Source organism: Balaenoptera borealis (assembly GCF_965194805.1).
Source record: "Balaenoptera borealis genome assembly, chromosome: 10".
NCBI lineage: Eukaryota > Metazoa > Chordata > Mammalia > Artiodactyla > Balaenopteridae > Balaenoptera > Balaenoptera borealis.
The window spans coordinates 58,824,172-58,843,940 of NC_138874.1; the positions used below are offsets into that span (position 1 = coordinate 58,824,172).

The window sequence follows — 19,769 nt, forward strand, 5'->3', positions numbered from 1 at the left end:
GAAGGTGGAATGTCTTGCATCTTAAAAAGAAATGTCAAGTGTGATTTACAAATTACTGGTCCCAACTCTCCCAATTCCTCACGCAACATTAAGCAAATTCCTTTCCCTCCATCCTGCTGGTCTCTATTTCTTCACTTTTACGGTTGGTATAAAAGAGAATATTTTAAGCACAGTCTCTGTAAAAGGTTTAAACATCTGGAATAATTTCTATTACTCATCTCCACTTGGACACAACGATGTAGTGATCGTCCCAGTCAGCCAATTAATGGCGGTGACTGGGAAGATTCACTACATCTCATCTCCTTCTTTTTCCCAGCACATCCTCCAATGCCCTTGAGACTGGCTAAAATCTTAAAGTGCTGAGAGTCTTCAGAGAATTAAATAAGAATCCCCAGGGACAAGGTAAATGGAAGACTGGGCAGGCTACTCCTTGGGAGGTTCTAGGGAATACAGTTCATAAACCTGAAGTCAAGTAAAGCCCCCCAGAATTTCACATTACAAAACTCAGCTGCAGCAGCCCCTCCAAACAGGATCCTCATCATCTTGGTCAAGGTGTTGCCTGAGACACCCAGTGTCAGGAAGGCATCATATATGGCAACAGCCCATTCCGACCCACTCACCTCGTAGAGTTAAAGTGCACAGCTGAAAACATACCTGAAAAGTTCCTGGAGACAAGCATGGTTGTGAGGATGGCACCCTGGGGAAAGAAGAGGGTCCTGTGAATTCCATCAGGCTCTAGAAAAGCACAGTCTGTTCTCAGGCAGAGGGCAGCTGCTGGCTAGGGGCTCCCAATGAGTACAACCTTCATAGCTCAGCTCCAGCCAGGAGGGGAGCTTCCTTCTGTGATGGGGCAGGGGGCGCACTGCTGAAAGGTATGATTTCAGGATGCTGGCAGCCCAGCCCGGAAGGCAAGACTCACCTTCAGTTTTCTCCGGGCATTGAACTTGCGTAGGCACTCCACGGTCTCTTGACGATGCATCATAGATGCCACTGTGGACCGTTGCTGGAAGCCAAATAGACAGGCCTGTGAGCCCCCCACCGGATCCTAGGCCCCTCACCATAGTCCCAGCACCGGTGGCCATGTGCTCAGCCGCCCCAGAGTTGCTCTGAAGATAAGATGAGGTCATAGATGTGAAAATGCTTTTACAATAAAAGCACTACCCAAAAATCAAGGTTATGTAAGGACAATAATCTGGACATGAAAACACCACCGGTAATTGATGCTGGATGAAGGTGCCCAAGAGAGCATTCTAATCTTCCTTGGGAGACGGAGGCGATGGAAAGGGAGAGTATTTTGTGTGTTGTGATCCTCATGCAGTTACTCCTTCAGCAACTATTTAGTGAGCACCTACTGCGCTCCAGATTCTGGGCAGTGAGAGAACAGAAAGGGTTCCTGTTCTCTACAGAGAACATTCGTTCCTTCTAAGAGTTCCTCTCAACAACCACCCCACCCGCCAACAAGGTCTTAAATGAAGCTGTGATCTGAGAAGCTAAGGATCTTTACCTTGAAGCATTAATTCTTTTCACCGTTTTGGATGGGAATTTTTCTTCAGCGTATTACTGCTAACTTCCTCCTTAAACAGAGTCCCCTGAACATGATTTACATTTCCCTGATGACACAGGGTCAGCAATACAAGCATCAATGATTACATATCCTAATACAGAGATGTTCTCAGGGTCTGCTGAGATATATAGGATGATGGAGGGTGGGGTCCACAAACATGACCCCAGAACATAATATTTCCGCAATTCTTGAGTACCTATTTTAAGTGGCTCATCCCCTCATTCTGCTGTTGTTATCTTGGCCAGCCTGCTAGGAAAACAAATCCTACAACATGCAGCCTGGTGCCCACACCCCCACAGGGCCACCCTGCCTTCCTTCCCCTCTGGCCGCTCCCTTTCCTAGTTCCCGAAGCAACTCTCCCAACCTTATCTACCTTCCCCAGATCTCATATTTCGCCTCCTCCTCCAAAGTGTAAACTTCTACACAAAGTGAAATGAGAGATCATCAAGCAAGAACTCCTTCAACTTCAGCCTTCTAACCACAAGCTGATTTTCACACCTCTGCAACCTAATCCCAGGTCTCATAAGCATCATCCCTCATGTGCTGACCCCTTGACCTGGGCTCAGGAGTCCCTCTCTCATTGTGCTATCCAAACATTGGTTCCTCAATTAGCCAATATTTTTAACGCCTTATTCTGGATTATATTCTTCTCTGCAGTCTACACAACACAGTCAAGCGCAAGATTTTAAAAACTCCCCTGACTCATCCATCTTCTCTAACTAGTACCATGTCTTTCTCTCTTCACCCTCATTCCCTCCTCACCTCATTGTAAACAGGCTTCAGTCTCTCTCCCTCCACTGCCTCTATCAGTGAAATAACGAAACAATGCTTCTAACCGGTCAGAGCCAACAGGCTCTCTTCTATCTTTATCATGGACTCTCTGAAGCATCTGATTACAGAACCTCCCTTCCTGAGACCTCCTGTTTCTTAGGATCTCCTGATCCTCCTTCTCCCATGGAAATTCTCATTCTCAGTCTCCTTTGCCGGCTCCTCCAACTCTCCCTGGTGCTAAATGCTGGTGGCCATCTCTTCTCGTACAACAGCCCACGGTAAGAATTCAATCAGGGGCTTCCCTGGTGGCGCAGTGGTTAAGAATCCGCCTGCCAATGCAGGGGACACGGGTTTGAGCCCTGGTCCGGGAAGATCCCACATGCCGCGGAGCAACTAAGCCCGTGTACCACAACTACTGAGCCCGCGCGCCTACAGCCCGTGCTCCACATCAAGAGAGGCCACTACAATGAGAAGCCCGCGCACCGCAAGGAAGAGTAGCCCCCGTTCGCCGCAACTAGAGAAAGCCCGCGCGAAGTAACGAAGACCCAACACAGCCAAAAAAAAAAAACCCAGAAAAAACAAAAAAAGGAATTCAATCAGCATAGAAACAATCCCATCTATTTCTACAGCCCCAACACCACCCAAATGACTACAACCTATATTTCCAATTTTTAACTTCTTTTCCATATTTCTAACTACCCACTGGATGTCTCCAGCCGGAGGTCCTCAAACACCACACTTAACATGTATGAAACTAAAATCATCATCTTTTCTCACAAACAGGTTCCTCCTCTGGGTTTCCTCTGGGTCAGTGAATGGTACAACCCTCCACTCAGTTACCAACTCAAAACCTGGCAGTCCTCATAGATCCCACTCTCTCCTTCACTTCCCAAATCCAGCTGGTCACTAAGTCCTTTTTATTCTATGTCCCAAACATCTCTCAAATGTGTCCACTGCTTGCCATACCGCCCACCTTCCTATCAACACCCTTAGCCGAGACCTCATCTGGACTTGCTTAGACACTTACGACAGCTTCCTGAGCTCTCTGCCCCTGCCTCTCTCCTCTTCAATTCCATTTTCTACACAGCTTCCAAAATGATCTTTCTTAATTAACTGCATACTTCATTCCCTCTTTAAAATCCTTAAATGGTTCCCTGTGCTTTCAGAATAAAATCCAAACACCTTAGGCAGAAACCTGTATGTCCTGGAATCTTTTTGGCTTCAGTCTCTTGTATTCCTGTAGTCCTACCTTCACCTACAACCAAACTACTTAATATTCCTTAAACTCGCCACAATTTCCCGATGGCCCCTCACCTTGGCCCTTGTTAACCTCTGTCTGCAGGTTGTCATCCTGGGGAACCCCCAGTCATCTGCCAAGAACCAGGACAGGGCCCACCTCCTCCACGCCTTTAGCAATCCCACTGCCCACCAGAGACGGCAGGAGCTCCTACATACTCATTAGCTTCTTTTACGTACTTGTCACATTGCAGAGTGGTTGCCTGCTTGAGTGCCTGTCTCCCCAGATAATCTTTGAGATGTATGGGGGAAGGCACCATGCCTTATTCATCTTTGTATCTACAGCACCCACACAGGGACCGGCATCAAAGAGGCATTCAGTAAACATGGGAAAGAACAAATACATAAATGCATCGTGGCTGTCAGGAGGCCTAACAAGAGGCAGACCCTCTTGTTTGAAAAAAGATATTTCAGCCTGATAGAACTGTAAACGAAAACAGAATATGCTGACCCACAATGATAGCCCCGGGGGCTTCTCCTAGGGTGAGATTTATGACTGAACTTCAGGAGGCTCTTTTTCATTGCTCAGAGGTCCCTTCTGTTTATTTTCTGGGTCTTGGTCCCATTTCCATTAGAGGTGTCTAAGAGTTGAGATCTGAATATGCACTCTAGGCGTGGCAATTCACTTTGAGTTCTGCCAGCTGCTTTCTCTCATCAACTAGAGTCTGCAAGGGTCAACCTAAGCCCTCATTCAAGATCAAAGCTAAACCACACCTGACAAGTGAGTGGGGGAGAGAAAGAGGCCAGTTAGTCCCAGTCGCCTCCCCAACTCTTCCTGGTGACATTTGCTGCCCCTGGGCCCCACCCAGTCCCCCCTCCTCTCTGCTGGGTCTTAGCTCAGGGCCCAAAATGATTATTCTCTATTCATAAGAAGGAGGGTAAAGACAGTGCTATGGGCACATTGAAGCTGACATCCCTGATCTCCTTGATCTCGGTGGAAGACACTTACACAGACCCACGGATGCTTGAGAGCCTGGTCAGCTGTGATACGCTTTGCAGGGTTTATGGTCAGCATCTGGTTGATCAAGTTCTTGGCTTCAGGAGTCACCGTGTCCCACTCTGGTGATGGGAACTAAGGAGCAGGAACAGGAGAAGGAGTGATATGAAATTTGTGAGCCTCATATCCCCTATAATTGGGGTATTCTGTGTTACCTAAAGCTGCCCAGCAGGGTGTGGGAAAGTCCTGGGGTACCCCAGGATCAGGGTCAACTTAAAGACCGGGAAAGGAAAACAGAACAATCATGGTTAGAATGACAGAATATCAGACCGGGGGACTCTGACATCTTCTGGTTCAACTCCATCTCTCTACTAGGAGGAATCAGTTGTTCAGCGCTGTGCCGAAGGCCCCACTGCAGTGGGAGAGCCACCAGACTTCTCATCCCTATGTCATGCAGCACACCACACAGCCACACCATTTTTTGCAAATAATAGACCGAAGGGCTTCAGTGGACTCTGTGACTTTACAGCTACCAAAAATGGTTGTGCAAAAAACCTGCTCCCTGGGACAGGTGGTGCCAAGAATTGAGGCCTATATGCCCATCCCTGGGTCCTCAAAGTCCCTGACACTCCCTGTACCCTGTGACACACTCAACACGCCCCTTCCCTGGTCAGAGCCTGAGGGGCAGGAACAAACAGGTCCTTACATCATAGGCTCCAGCCTTGATCTGCTGATACAGCTTGTGCTGATCCTCATCCCAGAAGGGAGGGTAGCCCACCAGGAGGATATACAGGATGACCCCTACAAGACAGGACACAGGTCACTGGGGTCAGTCACCTGCTTTGCTGAGGAACCAAGAAAAGCCACACAGGGCTCAGAGCCACCCAGAAAGTCAAGGCCATACCAGAAGGAGAAGTGAATGGCAGCCAATAATGCTGTGCCACTATGCTTCACTCCCCACGTCACCAAGCCACGTCCGGGATTTCTTTAGGCACAACCCACCTGCTAAGGCATGGGCAAATCCCTCTTCAAGAAGGATGCAACATCATCTAGGAAATACTTGGGGAGAAGGGTGTGATGGGAACAGCCATCCCGGGGACACCAGAGCAAACACCGTGAGTTCACATATACCAGACGCCTGTGGGACCCACAAGGAAGAGCAATGCCTCTTTCTTGCCATCGCTGGAAGTCGAGGGCCCTTAACACCAAAAAGCTGAGTGTGTGGAATGGGCTTACCGCAGGCCCAGATATCCACAGGTTTTCCATAGGGATCTTTCCTCAAGACCTCAGGGGACAAGTAACCTGGGGTGCCAGCAAAACCTGTAGCGGAAGAGACAGCGGAGGCACACTGAACCCACTTTCTCTTTCATTAAATCCACATTAGCAATTTCCCCCAAGTCCCTTCTTACTCCTGTTGCTTTTGCTACATAAGCTCTCAGCACATGGGCAGCAAGAGATGACGGGCTGGGCTTCTTGTAGTGCCCGGAATCTAAATCAGAGGGCAAGTCCATGTGTCTACCAGGAATTCCCATCCTCCCCAGAGGCAGCAAGAACACAGTGCTGACAGCAGCAAGTCTCACTGTACTGAGTCATGGAGGGCCAGGGGGAGTTCTGCACCCTCCCCTCCTCCAGTCCCTGAGGAGCCCAGGGCCATTAAGGGTCTGGCTTCTAGTTATGAAAGAGGAAGGCAGATCAGGAAGAGGAGGAAGGGCGGGGGCTGCATTCCAGGAAGACAGGGTCACTCTTACCAAACCAAGCCTGTTGCTCTCCCTGTACTTCGATGGCTAGGCCAAAATCAGCCAGCTTGACTGCGGCACCCTTGCATTTACTCGCCAGCAGGAGGTTCTCAGGCTGTATAAGGAAGACAGAGAACCTCGTGAGGCACCCACCCCGCAGCCCAGAGGGAGCCTAGTTTGGGCCTCGCCGTACTACCATCTGGCACCAGGTGGCGCCAATGCTTCACAAGCAAGAGGCAAAGGGGGAACCTGGGTAGTACCTTCAGGTCCCGGTGGACAATGTCATGCTGGTGGATGTGGTTAACACTCTCCAGAATCTGATGTATACAGTGGCTGCAAAAGCAGAGGAAAGGTCAGTTCAGGGTTAAACCATCCATGACCACACGCTGTGGACAAAAGCACTTATCTCTGGGTCAGGGATTCACAGAGAATCACTCAATGAGGAGCTAGAACCTTGGACTTCGGACATCATCTGTTCAACCTACTTTATAGAAGAGGAAACTGAGGCCCAAGCAGATTAAATGGTTTGTCCAGGCTCTCCTGCTAGATAATGGCAGAGGGCAGACTAGAACAGGGTCCACCATGCCTCCTTAGACTGTAAAGACCCAACATATTCAATTTGTTTCCAAGAAACTGGGGGACATCTCAGACTCCTGAGAAAGAGAGACCATCCAACTCCTTCCTTGTTTCTCTTCCCCCCTATGGTAACTCTGTTCTTGGAGAAGAGGCTTGTGGTAGCAACTCAGGAAGGATAGTCCAACTTATTAGCCTAAGCCGTTTTGGGGGTGGGTACACTCATTCTGTCATTTAAACATTTATCGAGCACCTACAGGCATTGTGCTTGGTACCACACCAGCTGTAAAGATGACCCAGTGCCTGCCCTGAAGTTTATCATCTAGTAGGGGAGATAAAACAAGAACATAGGCACCATCAAGAAACAAGGTACTAAAGAGGGTTCCAAACAGGCACCTGAGGAGCATTTCTGATCATGATTTTTCACAGAAAAAGACAAACTAACCTAGAGTCACATTCAGCTGCTGATTCGTGAATCCACCTTTCAAACCATCCTGCCACACTTGCGGTCAAACTCCTGGTGGGGTATACTGGCAGTCTAGAGCACTGGTGAAAACTGGGGGATGATTATGTCCCCCAGAGGACATCTGGCAATGCCTGGAGACATTGCTGGTTGTCACAACTGAGAGGGATGGTGCTACTGGCATCTAGCAGGTAGATGCTTCTAAACCTACAACGCACAGGAGGGGCCCTAACGACAAAAAATTATCTGGCCCAAATGTCAGTAGTGCTGAGGCTGAGGAACCCTGGCCTAGAGAATGGAGCAGGTACTACCAAGTGTGTGCTGAGCTGGTGACCTGGACTTATTTTCCCTTCCTTTAAAATCTGATGCTGGGGCTTCCACAAGAGCCAAAGGGTCTTGCTGGGCTCCTGGAGGCTGAGGCTCAGGCCTCCCTATAGGACACAGCCCAAGAGTAGGGCAAAGAGACTTTAAGACTGAGCTGAAGAGGCGAGTCTCCACAGAAATATATAATTAGAACAGAGCCAGGCTAGCAGGGAGAGTCTTCTGGCCAAAAATGGCAAAAGTGCGAACTGTCCCAGCAGAGCCAGGCCAAGCCCACTGGTACAGTCACCCGCCCCAGCTCCCCCTCCTCCCCGCCAGGCTCCCTGAGCTATCACTGCCTCCTCCTGCCCAGAGCCTAGTCCTCCCCTGCTGGCACTGGAATTCATCTCCCACTTGAGAATTTTTCCTGAGGCTGAAGCATCTGAGGTTGATCAGCAAACACTGGCCTCTCAGGGTTGAGAAATCTGTGAGGAAGCTGTGCTCCCCCACCCTCCAGAGGCAGCCAGGGCTGCCACATACGCCTGAGAAGCTGCAGGCAGGATGATCAAAATCAGGTTGTAAGGACATCACCCGAGAGAAAACTCAGGGCGGGGGAGGAGCCGAGGAAGGAAAGGCAGGCCAAACAAGCGCCCAAGAGCTGTGGTGTGGGAGGAATTCTGCTGTGTCACACGAAGGAGCTGCCAGGGCTTCCTGGAGGGCTGGGGGCTGAAGGGTATGGCTGAGGAATGGTCCTCTAGCCCGCGGAGCCCCACATGGGGGCTGGTGATGGTGGTCAAGACACAAGGTGATTCAGGCTGAAATCTCCCAGGAAGGTTCCCTGGTTGGATTATTAACCCAGACATTTACACTCCTTTGGGACACAAACCATGTTTTCTCCATCTCTGGATGATCCCCAGGATGCCTCGTATGCAGTAGGATTTGTCAAAAGAAAGAAGCAGGGATAGGGAGGGTCCTTGGGCCCTTGTGAGTAGGCGGTGGTGCAAAGAAAAGGTATTTCTGGTGTGAAAGCGTGAAGGAGATATGTAAGAGCTTTGCAAAAAAACTGATCTGGGAGTGCTGAATTATTAACTCCTAACAATACCCATGGAATGTAGCCTGAGTCCAGCTCTACAGAATCTTTGTCCAGATAAGAGCTCTTCTGATCTCCCCCAAAGACGATTCAAATAGGCAGGATACCTGGCCCCCAGGGCCCTCATCTCACCTGGCATCAGCTTCACTGTAGTATTCTCTGGCCACAATGTCTTCAAACAGCTCCCCACCGGTAACACTGCAACCAACAAAGAGGGTCAGAGGAGGCAGGTCAGGTGTCCAACCCCAGCATCCAACAGGTAACAGGTCACACTGTACAACAGCTTTAGAGAAGTGTCAGCTCTACATGCAGTTTGTCTGAGAGCCCAGAGCACGCCAATCCTTCAATGACATGGAGCTTCTTCTTGGGACAACATGGGCCCTCCCTTCCCCCTGCACATTTCTGTTTCTGTAACCTATAGATTAGCTAATACTCTGGTAAAGATGAATATACAGGCATCTAAGAGAAAATAATCAACCTACTCAAACAGTCATAGCTTTATTAGAGACCAATATGAATACGAAGACTCAGCTGCCCAAGAATGACAGACCTACCACTGAAGTTGAAGAATAATGAGACCAAGGACACAGAGACCCAACCCGGAAAATACCAAAGAGGCATTTCTAGGAGGTGAAGAGCCACTTTTAAGAAATTAAACCATAACCGAAGTGGAGGAGAGACCAATGGGAGCCTAGTTTATGACTAATAAAAGGTACCTTCAATTTCCCAGAATTTTTAAGGTCATGCAAAGACCTATGTTCTACTTCTTCACTAAGGACAACACACCAAGAAACAAGAAAAAAGCATCTGCACAAGGTGTGCTGCTGAACAGAAATGCAAGAGCAATGCCATCCCGGGGCTCAGAGCCCGGGGGAGATACTGAGCAAGGAGACCCTCGGTAACCTGCCCATTACCAGAGGAAGTTCAAAATCAAACCCCTCTCCGCGGGCAAAGGAGGGGGACCCTCGGCAGTGGCTGAAGACCCAGTTTAGGCCTTTTTTCCAAGCCTTCCTCTTGAGCCGGCTGGAGGGAAAGGCCCCCACACCCTCAGAAAGCGGCACTTACAGGTCAAACACGAGGTAGTGAAACCCTTCTTCAGAAATACTGTCATGGAGGCGTACTGCAAGAGAGGAGATGGGGACAGAGATTAACAGAGAGAAAACCTGGAAATCCTACTCCTCTCCTCCTTGGCCACCCCAGCCCTGCCCCGTCCTGCCAGCCCCACAGGCTCTCTCCTGAGAATGGGCAGACGCCCAGCAGCCCCAGTCCAAGGCAACATGGCCACAAAGCAGAGACGATCAGACAGACCCCAGGTCCAGCGCTCTGGTCGCCACCTCAGACTGCCTACAATGTAGGCGAGAGACAGAAGCTTTGTGGCTAAGAAGTAAAGACAGGACGGAGAAAAGCAAGAACCTTCTTCCCAGAGGGGCTGGTCCCAGAGAAGGTAGTCCTGGGATATGACATGTGAGGGTGCAACGCAAAGCGAGCAGCACCGAGGGACACAGACTGCAGGGGGACAGAGAACGACAAGATGGGAGAGCCGGAGAGCCTGAGAGCCTGGAGTAAATGGGGACAGAAGAATTAGAGGGAGGGGAAGAAGTGGGAAAGGCAGAGCCCAGCAGGGAGGCGCGTGGAGGGAGGATGACAGATGGTGCGCACGGAAGGCAACACACAGAGTCAGGCGATGACAACAATGACCAATTTATTAAGTGCTCACGACGTGCCAGGCCTTGTGTTAGGCTCTTTGCGTACATTACTTATGCTACAAGCATTTACTGAGTGACTACTGTGTGTTGGACCCTGTGGTAGATGGCGGGATTTAGGAAGGACATAGTACTGGCCTTCAAGGAGTTTATTATTCCTGATGACCACCCCGAGATAAGTATTACTCCCATTCCACAGATGAGGACACTGGACGCTCAGGGACATACAGTTTCTTGCCAAAGGCCAAAGATGTAGTGGGTCCAAATGTGAACCCAGCTCTTTCTGACTCCAAAGACTGGTCCATATCACTGTTTCTTATAAGAAATGTGGAGTAGCCCACACACCCAGGCAACAAAGCAATGGAGCCCGGAGAGAAACCACTCACGAATGTGCCTACAACAGCATCAAAGACGGCTCCGAGAGGCTACTGCATGGAGCTGCAGTAAAGGCTGCAAGAAAAGGTTGGCGAGCAGAATCCCTTCCCACTCCCCACCTCCAGAGCTCGTGGGCAAAAGCTCAACCTAATGTCTTCTGAGGTCTCCTCTTCAAGCCTGTGCCCACAAAGCCACCTCAGGGTTAAATGCCAACCCTTGAGCATCACTCTAATGCAAACACAACTGTGTTTTGGCCAACCATCCTAGCTGCTCCTGTCCCTTCCCTCACCTGCACTCTCTTGATGGGGAGCCTATGTTCCAAAGGGCTTCTTCTGTTTGACATTCACTCCATCCCTCAGCAGTTCCAGGAGCACCTTGCAGAGCACTTCAGGAATGGCCTGACACCAAACCAACCAGTGAAGTTCTTGGATACAAAGAAATCACAGTGTCTCTTCCATGTCTGGCCCCAACCAGCTCAAATGACAACTACCGTTTCCAGTGTGAGAGCGTTTCATCAGGGCTGAGGCACTTTCCTACATACCCTTCCCACCAAAGCAAGATCAGCCGAATGTAAAATACAGACACTCAGCCATCACTAGAGCCCTGTGGTTTTCCTCACTTGACAAATGAGGACTCAGGCCTGCCAGGGCTAGAACCAGGGCCTGACAATTGTTTATGCTTCATATTGCCAACCTTATTAGATTTGATCTGGTTACTCAACCCAAAATTCCACCAGAACTCAGTATTTCTGCAATTTACCAATGGGATCAAAGGCAAGTGGTACTTCTAAAACCCCTCCTCCTCAAATGATTCTCTCCTATACTCGGGCACATAAGCTCATACTTCTCTAGGCCTGTGGGGGACAGAAGGAAGGAGCTATAGCCAGACCCCTGCCTCCCTTCCACCCTAACTGAGCCAGGCACGCTCAAGCGAGCTCCCCTAAAGCCCTGCCACCCTCCCTCCTCACTTGTGGGTCTCTGGCGGGAGTTGGTGTCTCACGCTGAGTCCTGCTGCAGCTGCTGCTACCTTGCTTCCAAGAGGACTTCCCATTTAATTAAAAATTTGCTACTAAAAAGCATTGAAGTGTGTAATACAAATAATCCCCTGGAAATCAGCTGTCCCAGAAGCTAAAGACCAGCTTCATTAGGGAGGTGACTAACAGCAGCAGGATGATGCACTAACAGGGCAGCAGGTACGATGCTAACAGCCACTCCCAGGGGAGTCCTGCCGCCTGGCCCTGCCTCCCCAGGATCCCTGCCCCCAGACCCACCCCCCGAACCCAGCACAGCAGGGCTGAGAACAGGGCAAAAAGGGCAGGCACCCATGCCTCTGCCCAGACAGGGAGTCATTGGAACTTGCCCTTCTCCAGGAAGGCCACACACGGAGCCCAGGTGGGAGGAAGCTGGGAGGGGAATCAGAAGAGCAGAGCAGCAAAGGAAGACTAATCCTCCCAGGCCACCCAGCCCAGAGAACGGCTTTGATGTGTGTCTCAGAGCATGGCACCGCCAAGACAAGGAGGGACAGGTGTGCAAGGCTCCATCGCTGAGCAAGACTGCTATCTTTTTTTTTTTCCATTTGTAAAGAAAATTAACAGGGGACTGAGAACAAGACGAGAAACTTGAATGCACCACTCTAACTGCCAACCTAGCAGATTCTTGATAATAATGATCCAAATTACAATACCTAACTCTTAGTTCAGCTGTTTCAATGTGCTTGGCATTGTGCCAAGTGCTTTTACACATGTTATTTGACTGAACCCTTGCATTAGCTCTGTCGGGTAGGTACTTCTATCACCTCCATCTAACAGGACAGGAAACGGTGGCTCCAAGAGAAACTCACCCAAAGTTATACTGAGTGGCAGAGCTGAGACTGGAGGACAAAGCAAACTGACAGCAAGATCCCTGATTTTGTGGAACTGCCTGCCAAGGAGTCACTTTCTCCATCCTCTTAGGCAAAGGAGCTCCAACCTGTCCCCACTAGCCCTGACCATTCTGATTCACTCAACAGTGTCCATTCGGCACCTCCCTGAAGCAGGCGTGACTGTACATGCCACGGACACAGCTGTGAACAAGGGAAACACAGCTCTGCCACTGCGCAGCCTCTGGGGGATCGGGGAAGACGGGCTTTAAAGAAGCACTTACACAAATGCATAACCAAGCAGTACTGTGCTGAGGGCTGTCAGGGAGAAGTAAAGGATGCTACGGATGCATGCGGAAAAAAAAATCCGACACCCAGGCCATTCCACAGTCATGAGAGGGTACGAAGGCCAAGGAGGACCAGACCAACTCTAGACAGGAAGATCTGGAAAAGGAGTATGAAGCATTTACTGCATTACAGTGATAAACCTAATTATTGTTCTTTACAAACTGTGGAAGGAAGAACAGGCCAAAAAAAACACTTGATGTCTCATACCTTCAAGTACTGACAAAGCCACAACGCAAATTTTGTGGCTGTTTCCAATTCTTTAAAAACCACCCAACAGTACGCCACATTTTAACTAACAAACTTTGGTCAAAAAAGCACTGACAAAGTATCACTGTTCATGTCCATGGAAATAACACAGTGGGAAGGAGGTCCTGTCATCCCATGGGCTGGTGAGGGATGAACGCTGTCCTCCAGAAGCAGGTGGGCAGGGATTTGGGAGCTGCTCAGTTATGATCCAGTTTCCTTCTCTTTCTTTACAACTGCTTTTGCTACACTTACTATTCGCTGTATGGGCCCTGGGCCCAAGGTAAAACGCAGCCAGGCTTGAATAACTTGCGAACTGAGTTGGGTCTGGGAGTCTAGAAGGGATCACTTCTGGGAGCTGGAATCTCCATTTTCATCATTTCCATTTATTTCCTAGGCCTCCTTTGCTTGCTGAACCTTCTCAAAACAACTCCATGAAGAGGCACAGATGACAAAACGGAGGCACAGGTGGGTGAAACCATGTGCCGGAGGTCACAGCTAACCAGCAAATCCCAGATTCAAACCTAGAGGACTTGACTCTAAAGCCACAGACCTTTGCTTCTCCACGTGCAGTCCATGAATCAGCAGCATGAGCATCACCAGGAGATGTGAGGAAGCTCAGGTCCACCCCAGACCTACTGAATCAGAGTCTCAATTTTAACACAATCCCTAAGTGATTCACGAGCACATGAAAGTTTGAGAAGCGCTGCTCTAAACCACAATGCTAGACTGTGATGAAACTGCTGGGGCAGCTCAGCACGAAGGAAGACAGAGTCTATTCATTAGAGGAATTTAGAGCAGGGAGCAAGCAGGGCACAGGTAGAAGACACTTCATTCAGACTTTAGATGATTAGCACTACTGCCGTCTCCTCCTCTCAACTCCACGCCTCTGGCCACTCTCCCAGGGCTGTTTTAGGTCCTGCAGGATGCCTCAGAACCAACAGGCTTTAAAAAAAAAAAAAGTAGACTTTACCTTTTAGAGCGATTTTGGGTTCATAGCAAAACTGAGAGTAAAGTACAGAGAGCTCCCACCTACCCCCTGTCCCCACACACGCACAGTGTCCCCCACCATCAACATCCCCACCGGAGCAGTGCGTTTGCTACAGCTGAGGAGCCTACACTGACACATCATTATCGCCCAGAGTCCATGGCTTACATTAGGGTTCACTCTTCCAACAGGCTTTCAACTCCTGGGGCAGAATATCTATCAGGGAAAAAAACTGGGGGAGCCTGGCTCCTTGTACCAAATACCCTTCTGAATTCAAGTGCCTAAGAGTCTGACAATAACCAGAGGTGGACCATATGCTCTCTGCTCTCAGCTTCCTCAGTTCTGCACCACTCTTGGGCTGGTCCACTTGTATCCCTGAGGGACGGAGTTAGAGGCTAGAGCCAAAAGGGCCACAGCTCTGAAGGACGGAGCAGCGGAGAGAGGAGAGGAATACTGAATTAAGGGGACAAAACTGTCTCCTCTTCTGCCACAAGCCAGGTCCGGCTCCATGGCAACCCCGCCTCCTGGACCTGCAGCTCCCCCACATCTTCAGGAGTCCTGGTTCCCACTGGACACCAGATAGCCTGGCTAGCCTGCTCTGCCAGGACATGGTCCTGACTCACCCTTCCCTCTCCCTGCCCTTGACCCCAAAATAGGGCCTCAGACTAACACGCTCAGGATCTGGGAGCAGTCGTGAAACAGAAGCACAGTTCTAGGCGATCAGATGCTGACAAAGGGAGTGTGCCTTGCCTGGCCTTCCCTGGGTCCTGCTCCCTCCCGAACAGAGCAGATGGCTGGGGTAGATGGTCACTCCACCTGCCTTAATTCTGAGCTGGGGGCAGGTGATTAAAAAGAACAAAAAGCAGGGGGGCTACCAAACCAAGTAAAGTCTAAAAGGTCGAAAAGTATATATCTAATTTAAAGGAAAACATAAAAAGAAGGCTCGGGCATTATTCAGCTAGAATCCGAGTTTTGTACTTGCCGGTTGATTCTTGATTGTCTTCATCCTACCCTGACCCTGCTGTGGTCAACCATGCCCGTGTCACAGGTAACGCAGACATGGTTCTGCCTCCTGCATCATCTACCCCACCCCTTGTTCTCCTCCCTCCAGGAGGACAATTCATCATTGCTCTACGAGTTGGTCACCTGGGACATAAGGAAATGAAGTTGCTGTCCGCAGACCCTGAGACCCGGGACTGGAACACCAAAATGCTTCTGTGCTCGTGGATGGCTTTAGTCACCCACATTCTTTTTTTCTCCTGCTCTGGAACTGCTAGGTCAGAGGTCACAAGCTCACAAAGCCTAGAGGGACCAGGTAGGCAGTACAAATGTGAGATAACAGCAAACACAGTGGCCAGCGGGCTAAAGTGGCAGCCACTGCCCAGCCCCAGCTGATTCCGGCCACATATGGATGTGGGCTCAGCAGAGCCAAACCTTCTGATTTGAAAGATTGGGAAATAGAATTTTTTTCAAAATGTGAAATCTCGTTTTAAAATACTGGCAAACAATACAAATATTTTTAAACCACTGGGCCGGCCAAACAAAACACGCCTGAGTCTGTGACTGCTGTTTTAGCTGCTCCTCTCATCATTTCTCTTCTACCTAAGGCAACACTTCGGTCCCCACCGTCCTGTTTGCAGGTGAGGGTCTAACTTCAGAGAGCTCCGGTAGTTCCAAACCCAGGAACTGTGGGCTGAGAGGTGCTGGCTCTGTGGAAGACTGCACCAGGCAGAGCTGAGCACCAGCGATGCCAATCTGCTTCGGGTGTAATCCAAGCTGCTGATTGCCATCTATAAAGCCCTGCACGGCTGCAGGTCTGGTTACCTCACAGCTCCTCTCCCCTTGGGCTGGAGTACGACCTCACTCTCCTACCTAATAGCTCCCGGTGAGCACTCCAGCCCGAGATCTGGGAAGCCGGAGGCTGAGTACCTCTGGAGGAAGCATCGAGCTTCGGCAAGTCGCCTTACAGCCCCAGCTGCCAACCCAGCGGAGTGGGAGGCCTCCAGGGCACTGTGGGAGCCCCGATATTGAGGCTGTGCCTGAGGAGCGCGGAAAACGTGTTGTCCTTTGTGATGATCACAGCTTTCAGGGAAAACCTAGGAGATGCTCCCTGCTCTGCCTCAAGTCAAGCCCGGGGCTTCTGCTCAGACGCTGCAGCCAGCCCAGTTTCTGTTCCCTCTGCAAGAAGCACCGAATTGGGGCTTCCCTGGTGGCGCAGTGGTTAATAATCTGCCTGCCAATGCTAGGGGACATGGGTTCGAGCCCAGGTCCGGGAAGATCCCACATGCCGCGGAGCAACTAAGCCCGTGTGCCACAACTACTGAGCCTGCGCTCTAGAACTCGCGAGCCACAACTACTGAGCCCGAGTGCCACAACTACTGAAGCCTGCACGCCTAGAGTCCATGCTCCGCAACAAGAGAAGCCACCACAATGAGAAGCCCGCGCACTGCAACAAAGAGCAGCCCCCACTCCCCGAATCTAGAGAAAGCCAGTGCGCAGCAACAGAGACCCAACGCAGCCAAAAATAAGTAAATAAATAAGTTTAAAAAAATAAATAAAAAAAAAAAAAAAAAAAAAAAAAAGAAGCACCGAATTGGGGCCAGCGTTTTTGGCAAAGACTACTTCAGCTGAACAATGTAAAACGGAGCTGGAGTGGGCTGTGGCAGGCAAACCTCCTCGGCTTTAGAACAACCAACAATGTGCTCCTGTCCCGCATGTCAGGGTGGGAGCAGGGAGAAATCCTCTTATTTTTCTCCTTCTCCATCCGAGTGGCTCCTGCCATCCCATCTCCAGAGAAGCCAGGCGGGTGGGCAGCTTGCTTTCCCGGCTCCGGGGAATACAAACGGGAGCACCATGGAAACCCCCAGAGTGTGCACGACACCGCAACAGGAACAAAACTTTTTCAAGTCCAGAAACAAAATCCGGACCCTTTTATGATGGCCATGGAAGGCCCCTGGTGAGGGATGCTGGCAGGCTACTAGCCCAGAGCCTCACACGCCGAGGACCTGGACCTCAGCCCACAGATGGAAGGAGAGGGGAAGAAAGTGAGTCTGAAACATATTCTGATACCTCACTCCCAGCCCTGAGATGGCACCACAGGGATGGAGACACTCAGGTCTCTGAACTAGAACACCCCAGAATTCTGAGCAATATATGGCTGCTATCCTGCTTGGGCAAAAAAAGACACCAGGCAAAGGCCCAGGGACAGAAGTGGTTCCCTACACAAAAACAGTGGATTTCTGTTCTCTCCAACTTCCACAAAATGCCCAAGAAATGCTCTATATAAGGGCACTTACCAATGTTTGGATGCTTCAAAAGTCGGCATATCCGGGCCTCACGTTCTAGTTTCTGGTGATCTAAGAGCAGAAGAGAGAAAACAAAAGCCATCAAACATCCATTCTATTTGTGGCCACCGGCTATTCATATGCTTTCAATTCTTAGGCACCAACTATGCCCTTTTTACAATTTGCTGAATTAATACAGCAGGTCACGGCAATTCTGGAGACAAGTATTAATGACAACCTTTTCCTGATGAAGAAGTGCCTTAGGAAAGCTTCCCAAGTTAGTGAGTGGCAGAGCCAGGATATGAATCCAGGTCTTTAACTAAAACTGTAGTGCTCTTTCCACCACAGCAGGGATTTCACTGGGCCAGTGTGTCCAGAATCTCTTCCTTGTTGGAAATACTAATAATAATGGCTAAGTTTTATTGAACACCTACTACAAGACCAGATATTGTGCTAAGAGTGCTGCATATATTCTCTAATACAGTCTTCATGGCAACCCTGAAACATAATGATGCTGACAATGAAGATGGTGATGATTTGAAAAAAATAATAATACTAGCTAACATTTATTGAGAGCTTACTTCTACACCAGGCAGATACATATTTTAATTTAGTCTCAGAACAATGCTGTGAGGTTGGTAGTATTATGATGCCTGTTTTGCAGAAATCCTGCTTCTCCCCAGGATCCTCTTGGCTGTCCACTGCTGAGAGCTCTGACCTCTTGGCACTCAGGCTCTGGGGTTACTCTGTTTTGGTGAAATGACCAGAATCCAAGAGCCCACAAATCTAAGCAAGCTGTGTTGGTCAGTTCCTTCCTCAGGAAGGCAGAGCTCCAGGAAGCAGAAAGAGAGGCTGCTACTACTCAAAGCAAGGTGTCCTAGAAGCCCTGCCTACTCTACCCCCCCATCTCTACTTGCTGGAATCCTGCCAAAGTCACCTGCTTCACAGAGTCTTCCCTGTTCCTCCTGGTAGTCTGTGACTTCTCTCCCCATGACCCACCCCCGTCTCCCACAGCACCTCTTATAATTCTCACATCACACATTAAATCATACATTAAATCTTTCGGTCACAAGCTCTTCAAAGGGTGGGACCTCTCTGCGTGATGCTTCCTAGAGTTCCTTCCATATCAGAGGCTTAATAACGGTTTGTCAATAACATTGACAGTAGTAGTAAAAACTACTATTTACGAAGCATTTACTATATGCCAGGCAGAGGCACGGATTATCTTATTTCATCCTCACAGAAACCCTGTGAAGTGGAGGATCTGATTAGCTCCATTACATTGTAAAGGAGGAAACTGAGGCTTAAAAGGTTCAAGTAACCTGGCCAAGGTCCCACAGACAGGCAGTGGATGCAGGTGGTCCGAGCCTAGAGCCCTCTTTCTCCATTGCTATGATGTAATGACAAGATAAAGAAAAGTGAGAGTATCAAGTAAAGACTCCAGGCTTTGGGGGGCATAGTCCAGTTCACCTCAACTTCTCCAGGTCCAGGCAGATACTTTCCCATCCATAGCTGCCAAGCAATTCCCGCCTCCCTTGGTAGGGGCTTCTGCCCATCCCACCTCTACCTAAATAGCAAAGAGTCTCTGTAAAGCCTCCCATGACCCTCACAACCCTCACAACCATTTTACCAGGCAGGTGCATTGATTATCCCATTTCACAGATGATAAAACAGGCCCAGAGAAGTTAAATAACTTGCCCGAGATCCTACAGCAGGAAAGGGATAGAACTGTGATTTCAGGCCCAGGCCTGCCTGAGATAATGTACGGATTATAGATGAGAAGGAATTCATATTTATTGTTTCACCAACCACCCTCAGCTTTGTCCTAAACTTTCCCTCTAGGGACAGCTCTGCTTTGTGGAAGAAGGACGTGGGGACAGGCAGAGATTAGTTCCTGCTGCCTAGCTAATCCATCCCAGCTGTCCAAAGATCTGGGTCAGGCCTTCCTCGAGTTCAGTATGACCACTGACCAGGATGCAGCCAGGAGAACTCCAGGTAACCCCACACTGCCTGGGATCCCTCAGGGCCAGGGACCTTCAGAAGGTAGGCAGTTGAGGAAGCAGCACTAGCCCTGCCTGGTGGCAGGGGGGCTTGCTTCTTCCAGATCTGGCCAGAGGATGTCAGGGCGACCCCACCTTCCTCCCCATCCCTGGACGTGGGATGGCGGTACCAAGCTAGTCACCCTAAAGCTGAAGACCCACCAGCCCTCGCTCTGACCACTCACCTCACACCCTCCAACCC

At 49.8% G+C, this 19,769-nt stretch overlaps 1 protein-coding gene across 18 annotated transcripts in view; it reads right to left on the reverse strand.

Annotated features, from left to right (window-relative positions):
* CAMK2G (calcium/calmodulin dependent protein kinase II gamma) overlaps nucleotides 1-19,769 on the reverse strand; it is a 54,307-nt gene that overhangs the window by 24,045 nt on the left and 10,493 nt on the right. For 16 of the 18 annotated variants that reach the window (XM_082406667.1, XM_082406679.1, XM_082406672.1 and 13 more), the window contains exons 3-12: nucleotides 17,541-17,600; nucleotides 9,796-9,850; nucleotides 8,863-8,928; nucleotides 6,565-6,637; nucleotides 6,317-6,419; nucleotides 5,805-5,888; nucleotides 5,275-5,369; nucleotides 4,581-4,703; nucleotides 920-1,003; nucleotides 655-697 (exon numbers count right to left, since the gene is read on the reverse strand). In XM_082406667.1, coding sequence (XP_082262793.1) covers nucleotides 655-697; nucleotides 920-1,003; nucleotides 4,581-4,703; nucleotides 5,275-5,369; nucleotides 5,805-5,888; nucleotides 6,317-6,419; nucleotides 6,565-6,637; nucleotides 8,863-8,928; nucleotides 9,796-9,850; nucleotides 17,541-17,600 — 786 coding nt within the window. The remainder of the gene's footprint in view (nucleotides 1-654; nucleotides 698-919; nucleotides 1,004-4,580; nucleotides 4,704-5,274; nucleotides 5,370-5,804; nucleotides 5,889-6,316; nucleotides 6,420-6,564; nucleotides 6,638-8,862; nucleotides 8,929-9,795; nucleotides 9,851-17,540; nucleotides 17,601-19,769) is intronic. The other 2 variants (XM_082406678.1, XM_082406673.1) reach the window with 2 other exon arrangements.